This window comes from Oryza brachyantha, chromosome 7, assembly GCF_000231095.2.
Source record: "Oryza brachyantha chromosome 7, ObraRS2, whole genome shotgun sequence".
Taxonomy (NCBI): Eukaryota; Viridiplantae; Streptophyta; class Magnoliopsida; order Poales; family Poaceae; genus Oryza; species Oryza brachyantha.
Window position 1 is genome coordinate 3,804,352 of NC_023169.2, and position 11,834 is coordinate 3,816,185.

The window sequence follows — 11,834 nt, forward strand, 5'->3', positions numbered from 1 at the left end:
TCCATTCAACTAAAGTTGTTGTTCACCCGCTTACTCAATGCATTCTCCATACTTTCAATAAGATATCCATGATCAATCTTTGGCCATGCAAATATTCCCAGCTAGGCAATATATTCCTTAATAAGCTATCTTTGTGCCCCCAGGCATTTCCTTTCTCGGCTAAGAGCTCACATCTCACACTTCCAATGTTCAAATTTCCATTCCTAGTGGTCGAAATTAGAATATAACTGGCTAATCTGAAAGGAACTATCCTTGCAAGTAGACCTTTTCCTAAAGCAAAACATAAACTGAGTTATCAGGCACATTTATCTCGGTTTCCATGCTGACAGAATCTTGTGATACTACTCTACAAAAATCTACACCAAACTAAATAATCAACCACAAGCAACCTGAGTAGAAAACATCCAAAAGCTGCCAACCCATCTTGGTTCATATAAATAGACCCTCTGATGGAACCCTTGGTCTTCATCAATTGCCGCATACGGCAGCTGCACCTTCACATCCTACGAGAACAAAACTGTTCCTTTCTCTGATTCTCTCTGACTTGTGTGACAAATTCAGTCGAAGAAATGGCCTCCACCGTGCTCATTCTCTTTGCATCACTCCTTGCACCGTTCTTATTCTTCTTGCCTGGTGTTGACGCAGACACTAGCAGTAATGTGTTCAGTGTGCAGAGTTACGGGGCTCATGGAGATGGACAACATGATGACACCAAAGTGAGCACAACGCAGCCACAAACTTGTTCTGTTCGGTAGCAGATTACAGTTTCCAAAACCTAACCAGTTTTGTTTTTGTTTGTCACATTCTATAGGCATTGGGAGATACCTGGTCTGCAGCTTGCTCCTCTGCGAAACCTGCAGTTGTGCTCATTCCCAAGGGCAAGAAATACCTCACCAAGCACACCACACTATTTGGTCCATGCAAATCCAGCATCATGTTCATGGTAAGACATAATTAATTAAATTCTCAAAAGTTTGTTTAGATGTATGTACATATCTATGTAAGAAAAGAATCTAAATTCCAATTTTACTTTGGAAAATCTCCAGGTGAAGGGTACTTTGGTGGCTTCTCCCGAGAGGTCAGACTGGAGTAAGGAGACTATAAGGCATTGGATCCTGATCAGTGGTGTCACTGCTCTAACTGTCACTGGTGGTGGGACCATCGATGGAAATGGCATGATTTGGTGGCAAAATTCATGCAAAACCAACTCAAAGCTACCCTGCACAGAAGCTCCAACAGTACGTACTTGGTTACACATTTTCCTATACTACGATCAACATTCCAATGCAATAACCACCCTTCATAACCATTTCATCTCAAAAACTCTAACTTTCTTTCATTTAATTTGACAGGCATTGACATTCCTTTCCTGCAAGAACCTGAAAGTGGAGAACCTGAAGGTGGTGGATAGCCAACAAATTCAGATTTCAGTGGAGGATTGCACCGATGTGAAGGTCTCTCGCGTATCGATCACAGCACCAGAAACCAGCCCAAACACCGATGGCATCCACATCACACGCAGTAGAGATGTTCAGGTGATGGACTGCACGATCAAGACCGGAGACGACTGCATGTCGATCGAGGACGGAACCGACAACCTATATGTCAAGAACATCGTGTGTGGGCCTGGACATGGCATCAGCATTGGGAGCTTGGGCGATCACAACTCTGAAGCTCATGTCAACAACGTCACCATTGACACTGTCAGGCTATATGGCACAACCAATGGAGCTCGCATCAAGACATGGCAGGGAGGAAAGGGTTCTGCGAAGAACATCGTATTCCAGAACATGATCATGAACAATGTCCGGAACCCGATCATCATCGACCAAAATTACTGTGACTCTTCTACACCCTGCAAGCAACAGGTATACAAAATTAGACTTAATTTCATCTTAAATTTCAATGTCTAAGTTGAATTTCTTTCGCAAATATTTCTTCACTTGCACGGTTAAGCTTAACTCGACATACATTTTTTGTTGCAGAAATCTGCGGTGGAGGTGAGCAACGTGCTATTTAAGAACATTCAGGGCACAAGTGCATCAGAGGAGACCATCATGCTGCATTGCAGCAGCAGTGTGCCTTGCCATGGTGTAACCTTGGAGAACATCAAGCTCACTCTCAAGGCAGGTAGCAGTGATGCCAAGAGCACCTGCCAAAATGCAGAATGGAAGAAATTTGGGAGTGTCAGTCCTCAGCCATGTGGTTTTAAAAACTGATGTGGAAAAGCAAGGAACATGCGTCCAAGCAGAACATGTAAAGGGATGGATATTTACGGTTATTGAGAAAGTATCAAAATGTACCAATTTTTTATTGTAAAATTTTGATGCCCCCTACTAACCTAGTACTTGGAGTTATCATATTTTCTGATATAAATACTTGGTAACTCCTGATATCTTCTTAAGGATGGTAAAATAACTACGTATGGATATATGACAGATGTAGAAGCTGGAGTGATATCCATTATCAAGAAAAAATTGGTATCACTGTCACACTGCATAGCACCCCAAAAGAGAAAAAACTAGAAAGAGAATGACTGAACAAACTTCTGGAGTTCTTGTAGTACGCTAACAACGTGTATATGTGATTGCGTTCAGATGATTGTTTGTAACATATATCGTTGTACATTATCTTTGATGTTTATGAGTTTTTTGGATTTTCAAATGTTATTATAATTGGAAGTTAATTAAGAGGAGTAATGTTTTTGATTGAGACCATGACTTGTCCACCCCCAACATAGATGTTTAAATAAGTGCATATCAAAAAATAACCGTTCCGTCTTGCCACAAAGCATCGATGCTTGATGAAGCACCAATGCTTAGTAAGCTGCTCATTGAAAACTTATCTCAATTACATGCTTTAAGCACTTGGAGATGCTTGCATCGGATGAGAGGATTCTTAAATTAATAGATGTTTTAACTTGTTACACGCCCTATATTAGCAACTCACACTGTAGATTCCCTAGAGAATTGGAGTACTCTATAAGCAAAGCATTGGACCATTACATGAAGTGTTACCGGTAACAACACTGGTTGCACGTTTCTACGGTGACAGCGGTGGCGTGACAAGCTAGGGCGACGACGGCGATGAAGAAGGATTCAAGAAAAGGAGAGACTGAGAGAGGGAGTATGAGAAAGAGAGAACGAGAGAAAGCGGCGGATAGGCTTGGCCACTATGGTGGTGACGCAGGGAGCTAGACTTTCTATTTCTCCTCTTTTATATGGCTGCTAGCTAGGCACCTGGGCCTAATGGGCTGCTATTACTTGGCTGGCTGCTTTGCTGAGGGATATGTAGGTATGCACAATTTATATGGGTACCCATGATTATAAAGGAACAGGGGGTTGGGGAGCATACCTTCCCTGCCTCACCCGATGGGAGGGGGGAGGGTTAAGCTAATATTAGCATCATGGGTATTCATTTCACTCCACTTTCATACCCCAATAGAGTTTTTACCCATTGGGGATCGAGGTTCGGGTCCCCATTGCTATCCCTATGTTTAACAGACATGCAAATGCATGTTGTTTCATTCAAGAAGCACTAATAATATGCCCAGGCCAATGCTACCATGACAATTATTATTGGAAATAAAATATATGTTTTGGCCATCGAGCATAGACTGAGGTAGTTAACCATCTTGTCAATGTGTTCTTTTAAGATCTCATCACACACATTTACTAAAATTTATTGGCAAAATGACAAGAATAGCTAGCAAAGCTGCACAAGAGCCGTATCGATGGTGTTGAACATTTAGTCCGTGGGACCCCCTTTGTAAGTTCGGCCTAGGGCTGTGAGGACATGGCCCGAAAGCCTTGTCCGAGTGAACGTGCAAGCAGATGAAAGGTTTTCGAGGGGGGGGGGGGGCGGTCGGGCCCCTCGAATGAACGCAGAGGAATTATACAAGTTCGGGCCACCGGGAGGCGTAATACCCGACTCTTGTTGCTTGCATACTATGAGACTAAATGCGTTACAAGCTCTTGTGGGAATGTTCGCCCTTCCTCTTCTCTATTGGCTAGGGCCTCCTTTTATACTGGAAAGGGACACCACAACGGCCAATATTTCCTATGCCCACGATTGGCAGGTGATCATTCTCCTAGGGACTGCTGCGGTCGCCTGCCGTAGTCAACCTAGCTCCACACCGCTCATGTCCGATCCTGTCTTTCAAGGGGTGGGCAGACGGGGGCGGTGCTCCTTGAAACCCAGCGGTCCGAAGGGGGGCCGCCGCGGGTCTCTCATGGTCGTTCGCCGCATTTAATGCGATTTTGACGCGAGGGAGACTGGCCACCCCTGTTGCAGCAGAGACATCACAACACTATCAGGGTATCATGTCTCCCTCCCCTTTTTTCCCAGGAGAGACATAGACGGGAGGCGTGCGCCTGTGCTGTATTTACTGCGGTGCAGGCGCACGCCCATCATGAGGACGGCGAGGCTCGCCAGGCGCCCTTCCATCGCAATAAATGCGGTGGTTGGGCGCTGGCGCCTCGCCTGCCGTAGAGTTGGCCCCGCAACAGGTGGCCTGAGTACTGATAGGGGGCAGGGGGCGGCCTGACCCCTGCAGCGTCCACCCAGCGAGCCAAATGCACGACACTTCTGGGCTCTGACCTCCCCTTCCGGGGGAGGGGGGTTGGTAGGTGGTCCCACCGTCGTCGTGCGCCTCTCAAGCTTAGTGGATACTCCCGGGCCTACTTCTCCGACAGTTATCCTGCTTGAAATCAGGAGATACATTTTTTGTGAGTAAATTAGGAGGTACTTTAGAGGCTAGAAGAAGGATTTGGCAAGCCAATTAAGACAAATGGAAACACACTAATACAGGGAAACCTGAAGAAGCTTGAGAATGGTTTCAGAGATGTGGTTTCAGAGATGTTAGACATTCCATACACAGTATGTGCCTCTGAACGACGTTTCGTACTGTTTCCAGCAATCCATCCATTTTTTTTCCTGCTCTTCTACCTGTATGGGCCTTGGAAACAGGTTGTCCATCGGATTACTCCATATATTCTCCATATTCTCAATAAGATATCTGTGAGAAATCTCCTCAAATCTGCATTGTTTTCCCTCTATAGGCTCGCTAGCTTCAAGCTCATACTATTTTCCTTTCTCAGCTAAGAGTTTAACATCTTATACCTGAAATTTTGTGCTTTAAGATTTAGATACTGATCTGAACATGATTGTCGTGCTGCATCTAGATTATAACATGTCGCCATTCACATAAACATGCCTTTTTCTCCTAATAACTTTTCATTAATTAATGCCGATTAGGCACATAATGACTTGTGAAACTACATATGGAAGCCCCTGAATCGTACGCCTGTTAGGGTTAAGTTTCGATGCAAGCTTAGTGGTTCTCAAAGTGCAGCACTGAAGAAGTCTTTACGATTTTGAGCTGATTGTCTGTACCCATGGGTGCTCCAAGTGTCCTTGATTTGCTCTCAGTGCTGAACTGTCAATCGCAGGATTAGCACACTTGGAAGTAATTATTCATTTGCCATACAAGTAGACCACACAGTGAAGCAACAAGGAGTCAGGATTCAGGCACATTTATCTCGGTTCCCATGCTGTTAGAATCTCGTGATACTATGCTCCAAATATCTGAACCAATCTAGCTGATCAACAACAAGCAACCAAAGTTGAGAGCATCCAAAGATTTGCAACCGGTTTTGGCACATATATGTAAGTTCCCTGATCAAATCCTTGGTTTCCAGCAATCACCACATCCAGCAGCATATCTCATAAGAACAAAGCTATGAACTGTGCAAACATCTTGCATAGTGATTTGGTCTGAATTTTAGTGCATATTTACACCTAGAAAGATGGCTTGTAATATGCTCCTTTTATCTGGATATGGCGTCATGTCATTCTTCTTGTATAGTGTTTGTGCCAAGGTCAACATGAATGGATCTTCTTTGACCAATGGAGTTGATAGCCTCAGAGGCAGGTCTCTACAGTCAAAGAAGGTAGTGTTCGATGTGCGCAAACATCGCACTTTCGGAGATGCACAACATGATGATACAAAAGTACAATGTGACACCACATAATGTATTTGTATGTTTTATTAGCAGGTGACTGATGAATAACAAAACTGAACTACTACAGTACTACTGTTGTCACAGGCATTAGCGAAGGCATGGGCTGCAGCTTGCTGCTCTTCACAGCCTGCAGTTGTTCTTGTTCCAAGGGGCAATAAATACATCATCAAGCACATTACACTATCTGGTCCATGCAAATCCAGCATCACGTACGTTATGTTTACTTCAACATAAAACTGAATTATGCAACGATCTTAATTTCCTGAAAATTTTCAGATAGAGGGTACTTTGCTGGCTCCTCCAAGGAAGTCAGATTGGAGCAATGAAACTATTCGACACTGGATTATATTCAATGGTGTACGAGGTCTTACTGTTACTAGTGGTGGGGCCATCAATGGAAATGGCAAAGATTTGGTGGGAAAATTCCTGCAAAACCAACTTGAAGCTGCACTGCACTGAAGCACCAACGATGAGTTTGCTTTTTGATCTTTTAGCATATCAAAATTCAGAAAACTTGGGTATTTTTGTTCTGATAAAGTCTGCCTTTTTTTCATCTGACAGGCCTTGCATTCTCCTCCTGTTCAAATTTGAAAGTTGAGAACTTGAAGCCAGTAAATAGCCAATAAATCCAAATGTTTGTGGAGGATTGCACTGATGTTAGGCTCTCTGGCCTGACAATCACTGCACCAGGCACTAGCCCAAACACTGACGGCATCCATATCGCCAGAAGTAAAAGTTTACAAGTGACAAGCTGCACAATCAGGACTGGGGATGACTGCATGTCGAATTATCGATTGAGGATGGAACCGAGAATCTTCATATCAAGAACATAGTGTGTGGACCGGGACACACTGTCAGCATTGGGAGCTTAGTTGATCACAACTCTGAAGCTCATGTCAACACTATCACTGTCGACAATGTCAGGTTACATGACACAACCAATGGAGCTCGCATCGAGACATGGCAGGGTGGTCGGGGCTATGTTAAGAACATTGTGTTCCAGAACATGATCATGGAAAATGTTTGGAACCCAATCATTATCGATCAAAACTATTGTGACTCTGCTACACCTTGCAAGAAACAGGTAAAAATCTTGGTGATAGCTTTTGTTCCGTTCAGTTATTCAAGTGTGTGAATAATCTCTATGATCTTATAATTTAGTGGCAATTTTTTCTATCTCAGGCATCTGCAGTTCAGGTTAGCAATGTGGCCTTCAAGAACATCAGGGGCACAAGTGCTTCCAAGGAGGACGCTATCAAGCTAGACTGCAGCAGAAATAGACCTTGCCATGGCATAGCTTTGAAGGATGTCAAGCTCACTATCAAGGGAGGTGGTGGTGATGCCAAGAGCATTTGCTAAAATGCAGAATGGAAGAAATCAGGGACTGTTGTTCCACAAACCTGTGCTTTCAGTAATTGATTAAGCATGAGGAGGGTCTGATTTCTTTTGGAGGATAGGGCGATCTATATTGGAATTGATTAACCCATGTTTAGTTAGATGGAAGGGGAAACCTTGGTATGCAAGCTTAGTACACGAGGAAAAACAGTTGCAATTACAAGTAGGTGTGTAAATTGGTTTGTCTTCATATCATAATTATGATTATTAGTTCTAATTCATTCGTTAGCATATGTTGTGCCTAGAAGTGGAAATAGGCCAACTTTTTCTACAAAATTTAAGGGTTGCATTTAAAATGGGGGTGACCTAAAATTTTATAGATTTGTGAGCTATAAATTTTTAAGGCTAAGTAGGGTTGAAGTAGGGTTGTGAAACGACCCATGAGCCTTGGCCGATTAACACCTCTAGCAGTGCCGGTGTTTTGTATTGCTTATGTTTTTGAATACTTCTATTGTTAATTCTAAGAAGAAAAATTTTCGTATCGCAAGTTCTCATCTTACGTTGTTCTTAAGTCTTAACCCATTTGAAGTTTAAAAACTTCCAATATTTCAAGTGGATATTGAAAACTTCCCAAGTATTTCTCCTATTTCACATTTCCACTAGACCAGGTCAATAAGGTATTATCAGCTAAGATTGAGAAAATTAGTGAGAACACTAAAGCCACCTAGGTGCAGGTCTAACAACGATGCAGACTACTAGTCTGAGTGTCTGGCTGTGCCCCCCGTTGTTTAGACCAAGTTCTCCTAGAGTCAGGAGAGATCAAAATTTGACCCCAAAACACACTGTTCGTGCTGATGATGATCTATACATGAAGCAAAAACGGAAGAGGATGCTCTACCATAAGTTACAGGACTTTACGGTCATGGATGTATGAACCTATAGCTAGTGACCTTAAAGATAGTGATTTAAGATAGAATATACGATTCTAGCCAAGATCAGTCAGACTACCAATGTCAATGATATAACTGACAGTTATTCACAATTTATAGACATTTCTTCATGACAACTCCTGATTGCAAATATCTGATTATTTATCACTTAAAGACTTCAAGCAATGGACTGCTTTCTCTTGGGGAAGCAACATTGATAGTTTGGTGCAGTCTTGGATGCATGACCCACCAACCAAGGTTGAAATCCTACATGCATCCTTGGTGGAGATCGGAAGTCATATTTCTTTTTTGTCAAAAAGAAATGCAACCTTATCTTACATTCCACATGCATTTCCTCCTTTTGTCATCCTTTTTGAGGAACTGATTTGAAGGATGCCAACAAATGCATCCGGTGCTTCTAGTATCTCATCTTCAAAGCTATGTGTGTATATATATGTTCAGCTCCAAGCTAGCTGATGGTGACAATCAAGGATAACAGTTGGAGGCGTAATTACAATGTCAATTGGATTTCCAAAATGAGTTTGCAAGGTAGCTATACTAGCGATAGGATGGGGCTTTGGAGGAAAATAATATTCTTACAAGACACATATATTAGTTTGAATGGATACAACAAGAACATTGTTTGCCCATCATTATCCATTGAAACTAATGAGGTGTTGTTATACGTTGTACTTTTAGGAAAATAGACTAATTATGAGTAAAAGGTTTTGTTTTATTTTTTTATGTTTGATAGTTTCTATTTTCTCGATTATTAGCTACAGATAGAAATATCTTGTTCAAAAAATTTAGGGGTATAAGCGCATTGAAGTAGATTATCAAACAATAGTGCACCATAACTGCACAATGTGAAGTCACAAGCTTGTACGGTCAAAAGTGTTTTACGAAGAAAACTCACGAGAACACAAAATATAACGTAGGAGATAATAGATTGCTGTTACTCTAGAGCACTTCAATTACATCAATAATTAAACAAATTGAAATAGGATTTGGAAAAACAACTTTGACTCCATTGTTCACCCTAAATTTAAAAATAATTACACTACCCTAAAATTTTAAAATCATAAAGATATCGCAAACCATATTTCCTAGTGATTTTGTTTACAATAATAATTTTTCAGTGAGTTTGAATTTCTATTACTTAAGTTGCATTAATGTACACACAATGGAAGCATGAACTAGCAAAACTACAACCATATCGATGAAAAAACATTGTGGAGGGTTGATATAACTCTGATTTGTGCAATTTTATAAATTGAGAATACGACTAACAGTCTTTAAAAGAGGTAAAAGGAAAAAAAATATATGTTTAAATTAATTATGATTCATTCAACATGACATTTTTTTACCACCGTGTGTTGTATCTATAACGCGCAAGACATTTTTCAAATTTTAATGCGCCAATCAATACTAAAGCTAAGAAGAAAGATTTTATATATATATATATATATATATATATATATATATATATATATATATATATATATACATACATATATAATCAACTTAAAGTTAAATTCAAAAGTCAATGCCATTCTTGGATATAACATTTCTTAGGTGTCTTCATAATAATTACTTGCTTGATTCGAGAACAATTTCACCCACATGTGCATCAAGGAGGCATTTGCATGATGGAATAATTTTACATGTGAGAATTACCTAGAGTTTAAATTTAAAGCCATATATAAATGGTTGTAAGAAATTTAATGACCAATGGGAAAAGAATAGAGGGAGTAATAAGGTGTGAGTTAATACAAGTACTTTGATATCCTTGCTACAAACACATTGCAGTTACTACATGAGATGAAGAACTGTATTTTATTCACAAATCACAATTTTTGTCCCGCAATCTTCAGATGTTGGTTAAGAACCCAAATCGATTTTTGCGGAGAAGACAAACTTTACTCAATCTTTATACACACTAGTCTATGTAACTGGAGACAATGAGATTTTAGAGAAAATCAAACATATCCACAAAGTAAACCTTCTCCATATAATATAGTGATTGTATTGTAATCATGCACACTCCATTTTTTCAATAACTTAAAAAAAATATAGAACATTGCGCAAGACCCACATCAAGAATGACACGAAGGAATGAAGTATAATACACCTTACTGTACATTTATATGGAATATATCAACACTCTTTCTCCAAAATCAGCGTTGAAGTAAAACTATATATGTTAATTTTATTACGTGAAGCACGTAAGTAATAATACGTATTAACTTAACGCGCATGCACGTAAATTTTAGCTATCAAGTGGAACAAGAAGATGAGCTTACATTTATAGGCTGATATTTATATATTGTTAACTATCAAGTGGAACAAAAAGATGAGCCTACATTATAGATTCATATTTAATTTTTTTCATGGAAATTTATCTATATGTATATTAATTGGGCACATACTATAAGCTCCCATCTTAATCAAAAAGATCTGAATGCACCAGGTTATCATGACCATAGATTATATTTAATATCATGCCTTTTTATTTTTCACTAAAAATCATCTCTGTCAATCATATCCCACTTTTCAGTTCCAGTTAAAGCCCATCAAGCAAAGGTACATGCCATATAATCATATTTTATTGCTTATTTTGTATTTTTTGTCCGTACCAAATATAACAAAATATCTCTATTTTTTCTCTATAGTTTACAGTACAGATAGTACACGTGGTTGGTGCTAGGAGCAAACCAAGCATACAACAAACACAAATTCGGAGCCAATTCATATTCACCACAACAGATACATTGTGAATTCATTTTTACCTTTTCATCTTTATTATTTTCTATTATAAAAATTGAAGTTGTTTCCGCCAAAACCTTCATATATTGTCTGAACTCTAATCGAAGTGCACTGTATGATATGTGTTATTACAAAAATTCAATTTGTTTATGTATTAACCATTTTTGTCTGTCACGATCCAGGCGGGAGAGATGCAAACGAATATGTATCAGTCTTGCACTGTCTCTGTTTTTTTTAAGACGACGGTGTTGACCGTTTACATTTGATCTTATAAAATTATTAATTATTTTATTATGATTCGATATATTAAAACTTTAAATATGACTTACAAGTTTACATATTTGGATAAAAAATTAAATAAGACTAATGACCAAATATAAATTAAAAATATCAATAACTTCAAATAAAACAAACTGGATTCTTCCATCCCCATACAAACACGCTCTTGCACAAGGCAAGCAAAACTGTGATCGTATATATAGCCAAAAACTATCAGGCTGCATGCAAGAACGCAAAACTGGGTCTTGGATCTGAGTAGACCAGTAATGCAGCTAACACCGTAAGTTTTTTAATCTTTCTCACTCTTGAAATTTAATTATAAGCCGCTGAATATACAGGAAATAAGATGGATAGATGACGAAGGACTCTGCGATCCGTACAAAGAAGGGGTTTTTGTAAATTTACCACTGTTTTTTCTAAATGATAAGGATGTCACTCGAATGACATTCTAATGGCATATTTGTAATTTTATAGTGGTAGTTTTGCAATAAAGTTTTAAACC

At 39.6% G+C, this 11,834-nt stretch overlaps 1 protein-coding gene and 1 pseudogene across 1 annotated transcript; both read left to right on the forward strand.

Annotated features, from left to right (window-relative positions):
• Positions 1-569: 569 nt before the first annotated feature.
• On the forward strand, positions 570-2,346 carry LOC102713098 (polygalacturonase-like). The gene is made up of 5 exons (XM_006657487.2): positions 570-716; positions 812-943; positions 1,047-1,238; positions 1,353-1,868; positions 1,986-2,346. The coding sequence occupies exons 1-5, from the start codon at positions 570-572 to the stop codon at positions 2,217-2,219; spliced, it is 1,221 nt and encodes a 406-aa protein (XP_006657550.1). The 3' UTR covers positions 2,220-2,346.
• Positions 2,347-5,396: 3,050 nt separating this feature from the next.
• LOC102722692 lies at positions 5,397-7,442 on the forward strand (annotated as a pseudogene).
• Positions 7,443-11,834: the final 4,392 nt, after the last annotated feature.

Coding starts and splice junctions, on each gene's coding strand:
- LOC102713098 (XM_006657487.2), top strand. CDS start 570: ATGGCCTCCACCGTGCTCATTCTCTTTGCATCACTCCTTGCACCGTTC. Junction 717..811: donor GACAACATGATGACACCAAA/GTGAGCACAACG, acceptor CACATTCTATAG/GCATTGGGAGATACCTGGTC. Junction 1,869..1,985: donor CTACACCCTGCAAGCAACAG/GTATACAAAATT, acceptor TTTTTGTTGCAG/AAATCTGCGGTGGAGGTGAG.